Below are 18,262 nucleotides of genomic sequence, written 5' to 3'. Positions count from 1 at the left end.
TCGAACCCAGGATCTCAGCGGAGCCGGGACTCGAACCCGCCTAGCGGCCAAGGCGGGACTCGAACACTGGTGCTCGGGGCCCGCGCGGGGCGCGCCGGGGCCGGAAGCGGAGCGCGGTTCCGGGGCGGGCCGTCCTCGCCGCCGCTCGGTCCCGCACGATGCTCCTCGCCCGCTCCCTGCGCGCCGCCGCCGCCGCCGCGCTGCGCCCGCCGCTCTCCGCGCCGCGCCGCCCGCTCAGCTCCGCGGCCCCCCGCGCGCTGCTGCCGCCGCCCGCCGCCGCCGCACCGGCCCTGGCGCGCTCGCTGTGGCAGCTGGGCGGCGGCGCGGGGCGGACGGCGCTGCTGCGGCCCCGGCGGGGCTCGGCCGGGCGCGTGTCCTGCGGCTGCGGCGGGCTGCACACCGAGGGTGAGCGGGGACGGAGCGGGGCCGCCCTTGGGAGGGCGCGGGGAGGACACGTGCGCTGCACCCGCTCCGTTCTGGGAAGCACGTGGGGCGGGGGGGCTCTCCCTACTGCCCCTCTTTCCCTGACCCCCCTTCTTTCCTTAAGGCAACCCCACCTTTCCCTAATCCCGGTTTTCACTAAACCACCTATTTCCCTAAATCCCTTAGGTCATCACCTAAGCCCCCTTTTCCTCTATACCCCTTTCGCTACCTCCTTTTTCAGCTACTCCCCTTTCCCTAACCTCCTTTTTACAACTCCCTTTTCCCCAATCCCCCTTTCCCTAACCCCTTTTTTTTGTTCAAACTCCCATTTCCCCAAACTCCTTTTTCCTACCTGCCCTTCCCTTAACCCTACTCCCCTTTTCCCTTACCCTCCCTTTTCTTACTCCCCTCTTTCCTTACCCTCCTTTTCCCTAAACCCCACTTTTCCTATTCCTCTTTCCCTAACTATCCATTCCCTAACCCCGTTTTCCAACACCCCTTTCCCTGAACTCACCCCCCACCCCTTCATCCCTCCCTTTCCCTAACCCCATTTTCTTTTTTTCCCCCCAGGAGACAAAGCCTTTGCGCAGTTCCTGACGGACGAGATCCAGGAGGAGAAGAAGATCCAGAAGCACAAGTCCCTGCCCAAGGTCTCCGGGGGGTGGGAGCTCGAGGTGCACGGCACGGAGGCCAAGCTGGTGCGGAAGATCGCGGGGGAAAAGTGAGTGGGGTGCGGGAAGGGTCCCCAGCCCCCGAGGGTGGGTGGGTGGGTCACAGTGACCAGGCTCCTCCCGGTGCTCACAGCCCAAACCGCGCCCTGCAAAGGCTCTTGGTGTGACCACTTTGGGCCAAAGGCACTTTTTTCACACCTTTCTGTTACTGTGTTTTGTGTTACAAAGTTTCACGTGGTCTTCCTGTTTGAAAAATAACAGTTCGGTAAAACTTTAAAAAGTGAGAGCACTTGGAGGGAGCAGCTTCTCCCAGGTGTGTCTTTTGACTGCAGTGCCTGGTTTTGTTCACACACTGTGTGAATCCTGAACCAGGGCTTAAAAGGCCCGTTCTGATGGGCATTTTTTGGGATGTGTTCAAAAGAATTGTTTCTTTTTCTTGTGCAGGATAACGGTTACATTCAACATCAATAACAGCATCCCACCCTCGGCTGAAGAGGACACGCAGGAGCAGCAGAAACCTGATGAGCAGGAGGTGACTTAGCCTTGATGTGCATTTAATGCTGGGGACACAGATGAAAAATGGAATCTTCCCTTAGGGGAGTTGGAGCCTTGTCCTCAAGTGTTGAGGCTTTTTCTCCCCCTTGTGTGATATTTAGGAGCTTTAAGTCACAAAATCCAGATTTTCTAGGGCTGCCTGTCCCTTCCTCTCTGCTGCAGAAAGGCAGAGATAAGGAGAAATAAGGAGAAATTAGAGGAATTCTGAGACTTTCTAGCACCTTCCAAAAGGATCTACAGGAGAGTGGGAGAGGGAAACTCTTTACAGATGAATGGAGTGACAGGTTAAAGGGGGATGGCCTTTAACTGGCAGGGAGTGGGGCTGAATTCGGGGATTTGCTCCCTGTGAGTGTGGGGAGGCCCTGGCACAGGGAGTCTGTGGCTGCCCCATCCCTGGAAGTGTCCAAGATGAGGCTAGATGGGGCTTGGATCAGCCTGGGATAGTGGAAGGTGTCAGGGAATACCCAGTGCTGGCTGGGCTGTGCTGTGGTTGCTTTGGCTCCTGTTCAGATTCCAGTGCTGATGCAACTGTTCTCTCATTTAGCCTGAACTTACATCAACTCCAAACTTTGTAGTGGAAGTCATAAAAGATGATACAAAACAGACCCTTGTCCTCGACTGCCATTTCCCTGAAGATGAGGTGAGTATCACTGTGCCCCTCTTGGATTTAGCTGCTCTTTGTAATCTCTTGCTTTTCTGAATCAGCAGAGTGCCCACTCTCCTCTTATTTCTTTATTTTTCTTAATCACAAAAAAATAAAAAGGCTTTATGTTGGCAAGAATAGTGGGGAGGAAATGTTTAAGGCATTCCTCACATCCTGCCCTGGTGTTTCTGATCAGCTGCTTATTGGGCTCTTCATTGAATTACAGTAAAGAAATAGGGATTAAAAAAGGAGGGGAGAAAATCAAATGGAGAGCTTTTGCTCACACTGGTATTTGTGGTTTATTTTGTAAATGTCAGGAGATGTTTAACAGCCAGTCTTGGCTGACAAAGATGAGACAGACATGGGAAGACACTTAGAACCACACAGAAGTTGTTTTTATATATTTGTAAAGTTCAGGCTGCTGATTTACATGGCAGCACAAGCTTAGAGGATTTTCTGAGTTCTGTGCATGTCTGTGCTTCACAGGCCTGGTGAGAGGGGAGAGGCACAGCTTGTCTGGCCTTGGGGCTTCTCCTGAGCTATTCCCAGCCTGGGGATGAGCTGGCTGAGTGTGCCCACTAATTGCAGCTAATTGCATGCCTTTAATTTGTTTTCCTGCCTCAGATTGGACATGAAGGAGAGGAAGAAAGTGATATTTTCACAATTCGGGAGGTCAGCTTCCAGCCCACTGGAGAAGCTGACTGGAAGGACACCAACTACACCCTCAACACGGATTCCCTGGACTGGGTAGGTGCTGTTCAAGGCCACAGAGGGCTCTCAGCTCACCTCACCTGGCTGTCCCTCTGCTCCTGGGCTGGGAATTCAACCTGTCAGGGTGTCTGAGACAGGGGCTGGCCCTGCTCTGCCCCTGAGCTGCTGGTTCTGCTGCAGACTGAGGGTGTCTCATGGTCCCAGGGTTGTGCACTGCTGGTGGCATTACCAGGAATCAGGACAGACAGGGGGATCTTCTTCCTTTCCAGATTTTATAGGCAGATTTCCCAGCAGGGAATCGCATTCTGGAAATGTTTTGACACTTGTTAAACATCTTTTGATCTGTGTGTTTAACAATGTGGCTTATCAGACACCATGTGTAGGTAAAAGCATCTGTGTGGTATCTGAAAAAATACATTGTGTCCTGGTTTTCCAGGTGTTAGACTTGTAACACTAAAAATACTCACTACAATCTGTGTGCTCTTGTGGTCTCAATGCCAGGATTTCAAAAGCTACAATTTTTAGTTTGAGGCTGTCATGTTTAAAACTGAAAGTAGAAGTGCTAGAGTGTATCCCCTTGAGAAGCATTCATGTTAAAATTGCTTAGTGTGCTGTAGACCATCCCACACTGATTATTCTTTTTTTCCCCTAAGACATTAAATTAATTTAAAATATGTATGTAAAGGAAAAAGCCAAGTTCATGACTGTAACATTTAAGCCTTTCAAAGAAACCAGTACATCAGATACCTTCCAAAGTGTTAGTTCACCCCTGGGTAGAGGGACAGGCAGAGCTTGGCCTGTGTCATCCTTGACACACTTCCCCTGATGACTCCACAGTCTGGGGATCATCTCCAGGGTGCAGTTCATTTGTAGTGTTGGGTTTGGGTTTTTATTATGTGTTCCATGGCCCTTTCTGTCCAAATGTTCACCCAAGGTCAGGCCTGTCCTCCTGGGGTGGTGCCTTGGGAGGCTGCCTAGAACAGAGGCTAGGCAATGTTAAAGGAATAAAATAGGGATTTATTAAAAGGCCTTAAAGGACCTTGGGCAGTACAAGAGCACAGCCTGGGCTACACCCAAGATGGTTGATGAGTCATGAGTTTTCACACTTTTATAAGTTTTAGTCCATTTCCATATTGGGGTTAATTGTCCAATTCCAGCTCCAGCTTATGCAGTCCCATCCTCCCAGTGTGCTCTCCTCAATTTGCTGTTCGCACTTTTTGGGCCTGAAGCTGCAGTGGTGTCCTTGGTTCTGGGGCTGGAAAAGGATTGTTCTGTGTGACTGAACTGTGAGGAGAACTTGCTGACAATTTATATGAAATTCAGAGTTAAACACTAATGCAGTGCAGAATCTGGAGAATATGAAAGGCATCAGTAGGAGCTGGGCCTGATTTTCCTGGGAGGAAGTGCCAGTTGCCAGGGGACATTTTAATGCCCCCCTGCCCAGGTGTGTTCCACTAAGGAAGGTTTCTGTTCCTTGCTCCAGGCTCTCTATGATCACCTGATGGATTTCCTGGCTGACAGAGGAGTGGACAACACCTTTGCTGATGAGTTAATAGAGCTCAGCACTGCCCTGGAGCACCAGGAGTACATCAAATTCCTTGAAGACCTTAAAAGCTTTGTCAAATGTCAGTAGGTCAGGCTAGGAAACTCAGCCTCAAGTGTGGGTATTCCACAGTGCTGCTTCATCCAGCAATACCCAAAAATATCTTCACAGTGGTTACAGAGAGTAAGTAACTTGGAAGGTGGAGAAGGAGGATGCTCATTTGGATTTGGGGAGTTGTAGTGATGGTGCAGCCCCAATCACGTTCTCCAGTGCTACAGGCCGGAATTGCCTCGCCCTGCATGGGGCTTTTTGTACAATTAAGAGTGAATGTGAAGAATAAAAACTGTTCAACATATCACTGAAAAGGGTGGTTTCTCTTCTTCTTGCTGTACCAGAGCTGCCATGAAAGTGATGGCAGAGTTTCTCTCTGCCAGAGCTGCTCACAGTAGTTGTGGCAGTGATGGTTGAGCACTTCTACTTAAACTGGTGCCTCCAATTGCTGTTTGAAGGTTTTAAGTTTATTTAAGTTAGTTAGTTAATTTATTTAAGGTTTATTTAAACTCAAAGCTGAAGTCCAACATGAGCTGTGAGAGCACTGATGTAGTATTAAAGACAAGACCATGGCCAAAATAAACTAAATATATATTTATTTCAAAACATGTCCTGTGTAGTTAAAAGTGCAGGTCAAGGCAATCCAGTGCCTTTTGCAGTGTCTTTTTGACACAGCAGTTAGAAATAGTACAAAAGAGTCCTAGCAGCTCTGGGTGAAGTTTAGTATTGAAGTTTTCCAGAAGTAAAGCAGCAGCTGAATCACCTTAGAGGAGAATGATCCAGGAGTCACAGACCTTCACAAGAAAGTTGAACAGAGAACTGTGTTAATGTATAAAGTTCAAAACTATTTGAACAGGAAAAACTATTGACTGGGGGGAAAAAATTCACAAAAAAGGTGTTGAGCACTGGCAGAGGCTGCCCTGGGAAGTGGTGGAGTCACCATCCCTGGAGAGATTTAAGAATCTAGATGTGGCACTTGAGGACATTGCATAGTTGTGGCCTTGGCAGTGCTGGGGGAATGGCTGGACTTGATCTTAGGGGTCTTTTCCAACTTTAACAATTCCATGGCTCTATTTGAAATGCTCTGCCCCTACCACTGTCTTCACACTGGTTTTACATAGCAAAGCAAGCACCAGCTCTGGCTTGAGCTAAAGGGCTGCTGTGTGTTCTCTGAGACACCTGGATGAAGTTTTTCAGGAGGTTTAAACAAATAATTTTTAAAACTTTTCTTCAGGAACCACTTATCTGATCAGATTGTGCACACAAGACTTAGAAGATGTTGGCTGAAGTTAGGACAATAAATTTGACAGGTCCTTGAAAGATTCCCTAATCCAGCAGTTAAAGGGGTGTACTTTGAAATTTCTCTTTTATGGTTACTGGTGGTCAAAGGTAAAGCCATTTCCAAGGAATTTTGTGAAAAAACAGCCACACAAACCCAGAGATCAACAGACTTGTGGTTTCTGCCTATGTAATTGAGCCATGGACCCAAGCAGGGATCCTTTCCAGGAACCTGACATTTGCACTCACAGGGCAGCTCATCAGCAGGCTGGCTTCCTCCTCCATGCCACTGGTGACTGTGAACTCGGGGCTGTGCAGGCACCTCTGACTGTGCTCTGTCAAGGTGCTTTCCAGCAGGGACCGAAGCTTCCCTTCTGTCATATCCTGAGAATAATTCATTAAAAGTCAGCTGGAGTTCCTGGCTGGGATGCCACACACAACGTGTAGTGCAGCTCACCTGTGTGCTGATGTGCAATCCACACTGGCAACAAACCAAGTGAGCCTTCACAGTCAGGTTATTCCTGGGAAGAGCAAACAATGAGCATCACGACACCCAGAACAAGGGAAGATCTTAGCAAGAAAAACCCCAAAAACCAACCCAACACCCCCCCATTAGATTCAGATCATTGCTCAGGCATTTCTATGTTGTTGAAATGAACAGCAGCCTCCCTCTGCACATTTCTAAGCCCAGACTGCTGCAGGAGAGCGAGGAATCTGATTCCAATGCCAAAGGCTTTCTTACTTCCTACATACAGGGCAGATGACCCTGTCAGAGGCATCCAGGCCGTCCAGCATGGCATTGAGACATTCCTCATCGAAGCGCAGGCTCCGCTCGTACTCCTCGATGACCAACTGCTCTGCAACAACACAGCACAGCAAAGCACCCTCAGGGCCTGCTGGGCAGCACAGGCAGAGCTGCTGGGCTGATGCAGGCTGGGCTGGATATGAGTTTCTAAGAACTTTTACTCCTCTGGCTCAGATTTGTACGCTTGGTGAAATCATTCCTGCTAATCCGTTTTTTTTTCTGTGGCTCAGCTCGTCTCATATGGGTCTTTCTGATCAGCACTTGAGAAAGATCCTGAATTGATTTATAAAGGTTCCTAGAGCTAACAGATCTCAGTCCTGTTTCTCTGGCCTCTCTCACAGATGTTAAAATGCCACTTAAACTCTTAGAACTGTGAGAAGAGGTCTCAATACCTCAAAGCCTCAACAAGATTTCTAAGGAGGCTCTTGCCCTGTATCACATGGTTTGCAGGAAACAAGGAGTGCAGCCTCGGCTCTTCTGCATTACCAGGAAGTTACACATCAAACAGGAGTCAGAAGATGTGTAAAGATCTTACCTTGCAAGATCAGTTCTCGTTGGATCTCTTCCAGCACTGCCAGCTCATCAGGGTCCTCCAGCACCTGAAAGGTTAACCAGACAGTGATCCTCCCATTCCAGCCACTTTCTCACTTCCAGCACCTGACTGAGCAACACAAATCCACTCTTATTCTCCTGTCTAGTAAATCCCTCTATTTGCAAACCCATGCACTGTGGGAAGCAACCTGTACTGTAAACACAAGTGCAGAGCCAGCCAGAAGAGACCCAAGTACAGCCTGTCCAAGAACTTGCTTTTTAAGACATTGAAGTTTCATTTCCATTCTCAGAAGAGGGAAGTGACAACCAGCTATAAAAAGCACAGATGAGGAAATCAACCCTCTGCTGTGATGCACAGGCTGTGAAGGAAATAAGGAATTTCCCCACTCATGCCCAAAGGCACTTTCACAGCTCAACACCCTGCCCGAGCTGCAGAACAGGAAACCCTGAAGCTCCTGAGTTTTGTTAGCTCCAGTGACAAGTTAAAGTCAGACCCGCAGGGAGCTGTATTTGATACTCCTGTATCACACACACAGTGTTGAGGCTGGGGACCCAGCACTGACCTGCTCCATGGGCTGCTCTCCGCCGAGGCCGGGAAGCCTGTCCCGCAGCTCCTGCCACTCCTGCTCCATCACCTCCTGCACCAGCAGCGCGCCCGGGGCCGCCCCGCACGCCCCGTCCCCGGCCTGGCGGTAGCGGTCCAGCAGCTTGGCCCGGCTGCTTCTCAGCCGCTCCATGCAGCGCTGCGGGGACGGGAGGGGAGAGCGCCCGGGGCCGTCAGCGCCCGCTCGGGGACACGGGGGTACCGGGGCTGGGGGGTGAGACACGGCGGAGGGGCTGCGCCCCACAGGGCCGAGAGACCGGGAATCCCTGAGAGGGACACGGGGGAGGCACCAGGGCTGGCCATGTCCGGAGGGGCTGCGGGGGAGTTGGCTGACAGCTCGCAGCGGGGGCAGCGCCAGGCGCTGGCAGAAAGCGTTCGGGACGCGGTCAGGGGAGAGTTTCGGACGGGGCGCGGTTTACCCACCCCAGCGGGACCACTGCGGCCAGCCCCGGGAGGATCGAACTGGGTTCGGATGAGGAGGGAGCCCACGTCCCTCCCTCGCGGCTCGCGGCCCGCTCCCCGCTCACCCTGCGGTACGTCTCTCTCCAGGGCGGCCCGCCCGGGCTCTTGTACCGCGCTCGGTGCCCCTGCACCGGCGCCGCCATCGCGCCGAGCCCACAGCACGCCGGGCCCGCGGGGCACGCCGGGAAATGTAGTCCGCGGGCGGCGGCGCCCATTGGCCGCGCGGGCGGTGACGTCAGGGCGGCGCGGCGCGCGGGGCGATGGCGGCCGAGTGCGGCCCGGCGGAGCAGTGGCGCGCGGCGCTGCCGCAGCACGCGCTGTTCGGCCGCCTCCGCGAGCGCGCGCCCGCCGCCCCCCGCCCGCCGCGGCTCCGCGACCTCCTGTGCGGGCTGGGCTCCGACCTGCTGCTCTGGGACGGGCCCGCCGCCGCCCTGCTCGCCATCGGCCTGCGCCGCCTCGGCACCGGCACCGACCCCGCCGCGCTCGGCCGCTACCAGGTGCGGCCCCCGCCTGGCGACGGCGGGAGGGGCTGAGGGGGGATTGAGGAGAGCAGGGGCTGGGGCGGGCGGTGTGAGGGAAGGGGGAGGCTGTGAGGGGATGAGGAGGAGGGGGCTGGGGTGGGGGCGTTTGGGGTGTGAGGGGATGAGGGGCTGGGTGTGAGGGGCTGGGCGGACCGTGAGGGAAGAGGGGCGTGAGGGGATGTGGGGATGTGTGGGGAGTGTTAAAAACGGGACAGAGAGGATGTGGGGGGATGCGAGCTGTGAGGGGAGGAGGGCCGTGGTGGGCACGGGGCTGAGGGGGTCTGTTCCTTGAAGGAACATCATCATCCCTCAGCGCGCCCTGGGGTGTCCTTCCCCAAGGAACCCTCTGCTTTGTGCCTCATTCCGTGCTGTGTAAATCACCATCCAAAATAAAGATGAGCTGTACTTTGGTTTGAGTGCTTCGAACGGCATGTGCTTCCCTGTAACATTTCTGTTTTCAGACTCTTCTGTGCATAAACCCGCCCCTTTTCGACGTGCACCAGACGCTGCTGAGCCCTGCCCAGCACCATGTGGCGCTCATTGGTACCAAGGGGCTCATGGTGCTGGAGCTGCCCAAGCGCTGGGGCAAGAATTCCGAGTTTGAAGGTGGGAAATCCACGGTGAACTGCAGGTGAGTGAGACCTCAGGTGAATAATGACACCCTTGTCCCGCCACTCTTCCTCCACAGCCTCCCTTTCTTGGAGTTAGGTAGATACAGAAGGCACTGGTGGAAGGTACAGGTTGTATTGGGGTTGGGGGGCAGTCACAAATGAAATTATTGTGGCTCAAATACTTGCTTGCTTGTCAAGTAACCCAAATAAATAACCTTCTAAACTTGTTGCAATTGCTGAGGAGCAAGATGCTCCTCCAGTATTCTGTAGCTTTCCACAGAATCATAGAATGGTTTGGGTTGGAAGAGACCTTAAAGGTCAGCAAGTTCCAACTCCTGCTATGGACAGTGATGCCTTCCACTAGACCAGGCTGCTCCAAGCCCTGCCCAACCTGGTCTTGGACATGTCCAGAGATGGGGCAGCTTCTCTGGGATCTTTCAGCTGTGGCAGCTAAAAGCAGACATTTGGGGGGAAATAACAGAGGCCTTCAATTTAAAGCTGCTTTCCAACTTTCAGAGTAGTGCAGATAAAGACTCTGAAACCTTTTCATTGTGTCGCTAGCTCTTCTTGCCCCTGCTTCCCTTTAGAAGTAGCTTTGTGTTTCTGGTCCCAGTGCAAGTCTCTGCTCTGTGTTCCAGCACCATTCCTATAGCGGAGCGGTTCTTCACCAGCTCAACCTCCCTGACCCTCAAGCATGCAGCCTGGTACCCCTGTGACACCATGGAGCCCCACATTGTGCTCCTGACATCAGATAACACCATCAGGTAAGCCCCATTTGTGGCTGATTTTTCAAAGTGTGGGGTTTTTTTGTCATGTCCAGCCTTAACTTGTCACTGGGTATTTGCATCCTGCTATTTTTACCAGAGTTAGCAATAAAAAAGTAGGATGGGGGGAATTTCAGAGTGAGTGGCTGATGTTCCTGTGTCAGCAGGGAATGTGCAGCACTGCCAGCAGAGTGTCAGAGCATGGCTGCTGTTTCTTTCCCCCAGGTTCTACAGTCTGAAGGTGCCTCACACACCCATCAAAGTGATTGTGCTTTCAGACACTGAGGAGGAGACTCTTACCATCAAAACAGGGTTGGTGTGGCTTCTTGTATTCTGAAATGCTCCTGCAAAATATTCAATATTCTCAGTTCTGTTTTTAATGAATAAGTGATAAATATGCCTGAAAATCTCATATGAATTCTGTAGTGCTAGCAATTCTTCATAGCAGAGTACCTACACTTTTCCCTCCCCTTCACCTTTTTTCCCTTTTTTCCCTTTTTTCCCTTTTTTCCCTTTTTTCCCTTTTTTCCCTTTTTTCCCTTTTTTCCTTTTTCCCTTTTTTTTCCCTTCCTTCCCTTTTTTTCCTTTTTTCCCTTCCTTCCCTTCCTTCCCTTCCTTCCCTTCCTTCCCTTCCTTCCCTTCCTTCCCTTTTTTCCCTTCCTTCCCTTCTTTCCCTTTCTTTCTCTTCTTTTCTTTCCTCTCCCTCTCCTCTCCCCCGCCCTTCTAAAGCAAAGTGGTGACAAACTGTACAGTCAAGTGTTTGTCAGAGTAGCAGCTTGAAAACCACACATTGACTTTAGGAAGGGGTTTTTGAATGAGGGATGTAGAAAATAGATCATCTTTTTATGTCCCTCTTGGCCTGGTTGCAAACAGAACTCATGCATCACAGAGTGGTGTCCCTCACAGGAAGAACCAGAACCCCTCCCGTGTCTCTGCAGAGCTGATGTGTCCCTTACAGCCTGTTGTAGCTGGCAGGGGTGGGTGGGATGGGATTGGGCAGGGGTTTGGCAGCACAGCCCTCAGGAGCAGGTGGCACTCTGTGCTCTCAGTGCTTGCTGAGCCCAGCTGCTTGTGCCCTGTGCCAGGAGAGCCTACACCGCGTCCCTGGGCGAGACGGCCGTGGCCTTCGACTTCGGGCCGCAGGTGCCGGTGCCGAAGCACGTCCTGGGCCAGCGCGGCAGCGAGGAGGTGCTGGGCTACCCCCTGTACATCCTCTATGAGAATGGAGAGACCTTCCTCACCTATGTCAGCCTGCTCCAGAGGTAGGGTCTGACCCCAGGGCTCCTGGGGTGCTTGGGTGTACAGTGCTGGGGTGAGAGTCACCTCTCAGCTTGGCTGGGACTCGGTGAGGGATGCTGGGCTGAGTTTTCTTGTATTGCAGCCTGTTCTGTCTCTGTGGCAGTGCTGATAGACTGGAATCCAAAACCAGCGTGTCATTCTTTCTCATCCAAACACTATGGGTGCAGCTTGCACTGCTCAGAATGCACTGTGCATTATTTACCACCAGCAATCTGATATGAAGACACGGGGCTGTAAAAAGATCAGTGGGTCTAAGGCTGTTCTGTGTATTTTGTGGCACAGACGTCCTTAGCTTTGGATGAGGCTTATTGAGCCAGGGACATCCTGGGAAAATATTTGAAGAGCATAGGGAGTTCACAGGCTGTTCTGCAATGGAAATGATTAATCAAAAGTATAAACATGATACAAGAAAGAATTTAGAAAACTGAGAAGATGGTGCAAGACTTGAAAGTTAGATCTTGTGTAGCTGAATATTAAAGAGTTTGGTACTTGGGTTAGAAACAGCACTGTGAGGAGATCTGTCTGCAGGCAGTGAGATGGCCTTAGTCCATCTAAAGTTCTGCCCAAAGAAAGGCCACAAAACAAAGTGCTGCATGTGAAGTGCAAGAACCAGTTGAGTAATCAGTAACTTGAGCCTTCCATGAAAACGTTTCCTCGTGAATTTTTGCAGTGTAGCTTTGGTTGCTTTCAAAGCATAAAGTGAGCTCTGATTTCCCCTCTGAGATCTCCAGCAAGGAGCTGCAGGTCAGAGTTGCAGTCTGCAGCAGTGCAGTGGTCTCAGAGCTCCCAGCACTGTCTGGCAGCCGTGGGCTGAGGCAAACCCAACCCCGTTCCTTGCAGCACGGGCAGCCCGGGGAAGCTGCTGGGGCCCCTGCCCATGCACCCGGCTGCCGAGGACAACTACGGCTACGACGCCTGCGCCGTGCTGTGCCTGCCCTGCGTGCCCAACATCCTGGTCATCGCCACCGAGGCGGGCATGCTCTACCACTGCGTGGTGCTGGATGGAGAGGAGGATGATGAGCAGGTACCTTCTCTTGCTTTGGTTGTTTTCTTGTAGGTATTTGGGTTTTTTTAAATCCAAGTTCTTGCTGCAAGGTGGCAGGATGCCTCCAAGTGTGTGCCAAGTGCCAAAGCTGCATTCTTTAGGAATGAAGTAGTGAATCTTTCTCCTGTTTCAGCCAGTCCCTGTGGCTCCCTGACACTTTTATTTTAAATCTCAATCCTGTGTACCCTGATAGTAGATCAGTTTTTGATCAAATTTAAGGATCTAATTTAAGGAGGATTTTCTAAGAAACCCTGGGTTTGAGTTAATTTTTTTAAAGTAAACTTGAACTACATTCCTTGACAATTAAAACTTGTAACACTTTCTTGATGCTTGTTATGTTGGCATTCCTATTAAAATGATGCCTGACAGAAGAATTCAATGCTCTTTACAGTCAGAGAAGTCCTGGGACCCCAGATCCGATCTTATTCCTTCCCTGTACGTGTTTGAATGTGTTGAGCTGGAACTTGCACTGAAACTGGCAACAGGAGATGAGGAAGATCCTTTGGAGTCTGACTTCTCTTGCCCAATCAAGCTGCACCGAGGTAGGGCTGTTCAGCTTGTGGCTTTTTATTCTTATTGTGGCACACATTTAGGATCCAGTCATTTGCACATTCTCATCAGTGTCAGACAAACAGGGATCAGAGTAAGGATTTGCCTGATGCCCTCAATAAAGCTGTGGAAAGAGCAAGCCTGGCAGGGGCTCCAGTGTAGATCACACATGGTCAGTACTAAATCCTGTCATCTGAAGGTTATAAAGCAGAAGTTTCTGCATCTGTGCTGACCTGTGAGTGTGAGGGAGTGCTGTGGGGAGGGTGATCCTGAGGGAAGGACCTGCTTATCCCATGGAACTGGGGGCAGGACAAAGTGTTTGGGTCTTTGGGAGCAGCAAGCAGCCTGTCAGAATGCTGGTCTGCTAGTTTTAATAATCTGCCATTGGAAACCTACCTGAGTGATGCAATGTGGTGTGATAGGAAAGGTTCAGAACAACTCAGCAGTGTGTTAGACTCTAACACATGTATCTCTGTTTCTGGTGCTTGCACCAAGATGTTAAAGCTGCCTGGACACTAAGTTGATACACAGGATCAGCAGGGCAGGTGTGAAGGGTGAGTTTTTCTCAGTTCAGTGCCCATCTCTGACATTTCCTGCTTCAATTTCAGATCCCAAATGTCCCTCTAGATACCACTGCACACACGAAGCTGGTGTCCACAGTGTGGGCTTGACATGGATCAATAAACTGCACAAATTCCTTGGTTCAGGTGAGTGAGAAACGTGGGGAACAGATGAACATCCACCAGTAACAGGCTGGTGGATGCAGGGACTACTGAACCCCTCACCCTGCAGAGTGGATCTGATGCACCCTGACATGTCTCCTTGTAGATGAGGAAGACAAAGACAGTTTACAAGAGCTGGGAGCAGAACAGAAATGCTTTGTTGAACATATTCTTTGTACAAAACCACTGCCATGCAGGTAAAAAACCAAACTCTTTCTCAATTGCTTCCAAGTTGGGGACTTGCTATGGAAAATATTTATGATTTGTTATCTTTTGCTGCATTCTTGCCGTTAAAGTAAGCTCAGAAGATTTCAAACAATACAACAGCAATTTGTGTATCAGGATTCTTACTGCACAGTTAGGGTACTAGCTTAAATTCTTGTGTTACTGTCTGCAAATCACCTGTCAGACCAGCAGAAATTTTCACTTCCATTTACCTGACTTTGGAGCATTTCCAAAAGAGTGAATGTGCACAATTTCAGGAATAAAGAACTTTCCTGACTGGGTAATTTTTGTGTTCTTCCCTTCAGGCAGCCTGCTCCAATTAGAGGATTTTGGATCGTTTCTGATGTCCTGGGGCCCACCATGATTTGCATCACCAACAGCTATGAGTGCATTACAAGGCCTCTCTTGTATGTGGTTCTCAGTTGAAGTCCATGACTGCATGGGAAGGACCAAAAAAGGATATTCCTGTTTTTCAATTACTCTTTGATTGTTTCACCCCAGGGTCCTGCAGCTCTTAGGACACTCCATGAAGTTTTGCTTTCTGAACACTCCTGTTTGAGCACTGAAGTGTTACTGTAGCAGTTACCTACTGCTGATGAGGTGTTTGTAGGGATATAATTAATCAGGTCACTTTTAGTGAGTAATAGGACAAAAAAAATGTTCTTGATGGTATTGTTGGGGTTTTTCAGTAGTGTTGATATTCTTAATGAGCTGCTGAGTTGTGTGCCTGAAAGGGGAAAAACAGAAGTAGGATTTTTGTTTGTGCTTCCAGTTACTTTCTTTGGAGGTGGTGGCAAAGATACAGAGTGGTGTAAATGTGCATTTGCACAATGAAATGAACACCTTGAGGGGGTGACACTGTTTTCAGCTTAGTTTTTGCAGGACACTGTTTAAGGCAGGACAGGTACCATCAGCAGAGCCAGTGTTAACATCAGGTTCTCCTGGAGATCTTTTATTTATTTCACTGTTTCCACACAGGCGGGCAGTGACCAGGCAGGGTGCTTAGTGGAGAAGGTCATGCTGCTGTTCCAATGCCTGCCTGCCTTGTTCTGGAACTTTCTTCTCCTTAGGCCAAAGGATATTTATGATCCTTGCTAGTTTGAGCTGTGACCAAACAGGTGTGGGGCTGTGAGCTTTGCCTGCCCTGCTGGGGCTGGATTGACCACATCACTGAGGGAGCTGCAGTGACCCAGGAGCTCCCCAGTGGAGGAGTCCAGTGAGGAGCTGTGGCCTGTTTCAGGGTGAGGGGTGTGACTGTTCCCTGTGCTGCTGTGTGCAGGAGCACCGTGCACCCTGCCTCCCCTCCCCTGCTGTGCACCAGGGAGGACAAGGAGCTGGCCGTGTCCCCGCTGCGCATCGTGGCCGAGGCAGAGCATTCCTTCGAGAAGCACATCCAGGGCATCCTGCAGCGCAGCTCTGCCAACCCCCTGCACCTCAAGTGAGCAGAACCTGGGGCACCTGCAGAGGGAGCACTGGGTGTTGGCCAGTTCCTGCACCAGCCCAGTGATGGTGCAGGCTGGGAGGGGATCCCTGGCTCCAGGCTCCTGCTCAAAGCAGGGCTGCCCTCAGCTGATGAGGTTCTCATTGCTTGGCCCATTGGGGTTGGAGTTTCTTAAGCTACCTTGGGATTTCCTCGTGTCAAAGGGATTTCATTGTAATCCCTCACTTTCATAACACCCCCCCCCCCCGAGGTTTACCATAAACACTGGAAGTGGTTTAGCCTTCCAAAGGAACATATTAGTAAGATGGCAAAAATCTCAATCTTAAGATCTGCAGATAAAGATGCTGCTCCTCCCCCTGAAGAATGCCTTCAGCTCCTCAGCAGAGCCACCCAGGTGTTCAGAGAGGAATATATACTGAAACAGGACCTGGCAAAGGAGGAGATTCAGCAAAGGTAATGCAAAACTCTCATAAAAATGTGCTGGAATGTCTCTGTGACACAGCAGCACTGTGGGTCTAATCCTGGTGAGTGAGTAAATGTAAAACTAACAATGAATACCAGAACTTAAAACTAAGTTGTCAGGAAAAGCAGGAGTGAGTTTAATAGCTGATCTCTGTAGTGGCTTATAAGGGAAGAAGAAAATGGTAAACACACACACACAGATAAAATGCTTTTCTCATGGTGTTGTCTGCCTGCCTGGGCCTGTGGGTGGCAGGAAGTCTGACCTCAGCACAAATCCTGACAAAGGAAAATTGCCTTAAGTCTCTGCTGCTTCAAATCATAGTCAGTTATTTACACTATACAGTTAGGACAAAATGGGAGTTTTTTCTCATTGCCCCCTTTTCAGTGTCTTTAGTTCTTCCCACTCCCAGGATTTTCTCTGTGGTGTAAAGTCTGATTCACCTGGTTGCAAGTGGTTTGATTTTTTTTTTTGCTATGTGTTTACTTCAGAGTGAAGCTGCTGTGGGGACAGAAAAAGAAACAACTGGAGGATCTGAATTACTGTCGAGAGGAGAGGTGAGTAGAGCCTCTCTCCTTGATCCAGTCAAACTCAGGAGTGATGCACCTCAGGTGGTTTGGAACAGGTGACAACTGAAGGCATTCCCAGCCTGCAGGTTTGCTCCCTCCTCCAGCTGCCTTCTTCAGCCTCCTTGTCCTTTCCCCACACCCTGGCTCGTCCCCTGTGTGGATCTAAGTAAGGAATTGTTTCTCCCTCACCTTAAGGAAAAGCTTGCGGGAAATGGCCGAGCGCTTGGCTGACAAGTATGAGGAAGCCAAGGAGAAGCAAGAAGACATCATGAACAGGTGAGTGCACACAGGGCTCTATTTCACCTCACGCCACCTGATGTTGAACAGAGTTTGTAGAACAGAGTGGGCAGGAGCTGCTGCACTGCTGAGTTACAAAACTGGGCTTCTGCAATTCCCTGTGCTGGGGCTTGGTGTGATCTGTCTGCAGGCCCAGCCTGAGCCAGCCCCATGCTCAGAAATGGCACTGAGACCAGCTGGAAGGGGAAGGTGAAGCCCCTGAGACTTGGGCAGCATGGCCCAGGTGTTTGAGCAGAGCTGGGTACCAGGGATGTTAACTCAGAGACATTTCTTGCTTTCAAAGGATGAAGAAAGTCCTTCGGAGTTTCCACTCTCAGCTTCCTGTTCTATCTGACACTGAAAAAGATATGAAGAAGGAACTGCAGACAATCCATGACCAGCTGCAGCACCTGAGCAATGCCATCAGACAGGTGAGAGGGGGAATGGCCAGGCTGGGAGGTCACTGAGCTCCTCCCTCAGTGCTGACAGACGAGTCCTGCCCACAAAGTGATGCTGTACTTGTGTTAATGAGCAGCAAGGAACTCAAGGGGCTTTGGGCCCTTGGTGGTAATACAGACAGGACCTTTGCACACACTGTAAGCCCTCAGAGAGCTCCCCCTGCCCCAGCCTGGCAGGGACAGTTCTTCTCTTCGTGGGAAGTGCAAAAGCAGACAGATTTGAACCCAAAAAGAACCAATTAATTGCAGTACAACACAGCACTCTAATTAACAGGCTTCCACTGTGGCAGGCAGCACCAGCACTGACAGGGGCCTTGTCTTCTCTCCTCCCAGGTGAAAATGAAAAAGGAATACCAACAGAAACAGATGGAGAAGGGCCGCAGCCCCCGCAAGCCCAGCATCAGTCTCAGTGCCTACCAGAGCAAGTGCATCCAGGCTGTCCTGAGAGAGGAGTAAGTGCAAGCTGGGCTTCTCCTGAGGGAGGAACCTGAGCCCTGGCTCACCTTCACTTCAGGTGTCTCAGGTGTCATTTAAGCCATGCTGGGGCAGAGGGGCTGAAGCCCAGGAGGTGCAGCTCCTGAGAGCAGCACTTGGAGCAGATATATGGAAATGCTTTTTGCTGCTGGCTCCCAGGGCAGTCTGTGACCCAGCCTGGGATGACAGGCACTGCTCCCCTGCCTGCTTCTACCAGCTGAAGTGTTTCCCTTCCTCCCTAGCTCTGTGCAGCCTTTTGACTTGGGTTATTTTTTCTTGAAGGGGAGAACACATCCGGGAGATGGTGAAACAGATCAACGACATCAGGAGCCACGTGAACTTCTGACATGGCCTGGAGAGGGGCTGGATGAGCTTTACCTGGCCCTGGTATTCCCCTTGTATATTTACCATTTGTATGTTGAACAATACACCTTTTACATATTATTTTGTAAAGAATTGTGAAATAAAATACTTTTGATATGACTCCTCATAAGCTGTGGTTTTTGTTTCTGTCATGGAAGGGGATGTGCTGCAGGTGTTTTATATTTGG

General features: G+C 50.7%; 3 protein-coding genes across 3 annotated transcripts; 2 read left to right on the top strand and 1 right to left on the bottom strand.

Moving 5' to 3' along the window:
- Positions 1-158: 158 nt before the first annotated feature.
- Positions 159-4,901, top strand: C1QBP (complement C1q binding protein). The gene is made up of 6 exons (XM_071447810.1): positions 159-405; positions 994-1,144; positions 1,539-1,626; positions 2,194-2,289; positions 2,917-3,039; positions 4,487-4,901. The coding sequence occupies exons 1-6, from the start codon at positions 159-161 to the stop codon at positions 4,634-4,636; spliced, it is 855 nt and encodes a 284-aa protein (XP_071303911.1). The 3' UTR covers positions 4,637-4,901.
- Positions 4,902-5,176: 275 nt separating this feature from the next.
- RPAIN (RPA interacting protein) lies at positions 5,177-8,475 on the bottom strand. Its single transcript, XM_071447811.1, has 7 exons — positions 8,364-8,475; positions 7,796-7,975; positions 7,216-7,279; positions 6,618-6,732; positions 6,333-6,396; positions 6,125-6,259; positions 5,177-5,391 (listed from the first exon to the last, which is right to left on the bottom strand). Exons 1-7 carry the CDS (start codon positions 8,439-8,441, stop codon positions 5,362-5,364), a joined length of 666 nt encoding a protein of 221 aa, XP_071303912.1. The 5' UTR covers positions 8,442-8,475; the 3' UTR covers positions 5,177-5,361.
- A 63-nt stretch (positions 8,476-8,538) lies between these two features.
- On the top strand, positions 8,539-18,205 carry NUP88 (nucleoporin 88). Its single transcript, XM_071448014.1, has 17 exons — positions 8,539-8,795; positions 9,281-9,450; positions 10,069-10,194; positions 10,420-10,506; positions 11,280-11,456; positions 12,334-12,517; positions 12,930-13,080; positions 13,696-13,794; positions 13,916-14,006; positions 14,340-14,441; positions 15,314-15,472; positions 15,803-15,928; positions 16,427-16,492; positions 16,700-16,780; positions 17,085-17,211; positions 17,572-17,690; positions 17,995-18,205. The coding sequence occupies exons 1-17, from the start codon at positions 8,559-8,561 to the stop codon at positions 18,056-18,058; spliced, it is 2,166 nt and encodes a 721-aa protein (XP_071304115.1). The 5' UTR covers positions 8,539-8,558; the 3' UTR covers positions 18,059-18,205.
- Positions 18,206-18,262: the final 57 nt, after the last annotated feature.

The sequence above is a fragment of the Agelaius tricolor genome, unplaced genomic scaffold (assembly GCF_023055355.1).
Source record: "Agelaius tricolor isolate 1412-34295 unplaced genomic scaffold, bAgeTri1.0.p SCAF_25, whole genome shotgun sequence".
In the NCBI taxonomy this organism is placed as follows: Eukaryota; Metazoa; Chordata; class Aves; order Passeriformes; family Icteridae; genus Agelaius; species Agelaius tricolor.
The sequence above is the reverse complement of the archived record's forward strand: the minus strand, read 5'-3'. Positions and strand labels throughout refer to the sequence as shown.

Coding starts and splice junctions, on each gene's coding strand:
- NUP88 (XM_071448014.1), top strand. CDS start 8,559: ATGGCGGCCGAGTGCGGCCCGGCGGAGCAGTGGCGCGCGGCGCTGCCG. Junction 11,457..12,333: donor TATGTCAGCCTGCTCCAGAG/GTAGGGTCTGAC, acceptor CGTTCCTTGCAG/CACGGGCAGCCCGGGGAAGC. Junction 13,081..13,695: donor CCCAATCAAGCTGCACCGAG/GTAGGGCTGTTC, acceptor CTTCAATTTCAG/ATCCCAAATGTCCCTCTAGA.
- RPAIN (XM_071447811.1), bottom strand. CDS start 8,441: ATGGCGGCGCCGGTGCAGGGGCACCGAGCGCGGTACAAGAGCCCGGGC. Junction 7,976..8,363: donor GGAGAGAGACGTACCGCAGG/GTGAGCGGGGAG, acceptor CCGTCCCCGCAG/CGCTGCATGGAGCGGCTGAG. Junction 6,260..6,332: donor GATTGCACATCAGCACACAG/GTGAGCTGCACT, acceptor AATTATTCTCAG/GATATGACAGAAGGGAAGCT.
- C1QBP (XM_071447810.1), top strand. CDS start 159: ATGCTCCTCGCCCGCTCCCTGCGCGCCGCCGCCGCCGCCGCGCTGCGC. Junction 406..993: donor CGGCGGGCTGCACACCGAGG/GTGAGCGGGGAC, acceptor TTTTCCCCCCAG/GAGACAAAGCCTTTGCGCAG. Junction 2,290..2,916: donor GCCATTTCCCTGAAGATGAG/GTGAGTATCACT, acceptor TTCCTGCCTCAG/ATTGGACATGAAGGAGAGGA.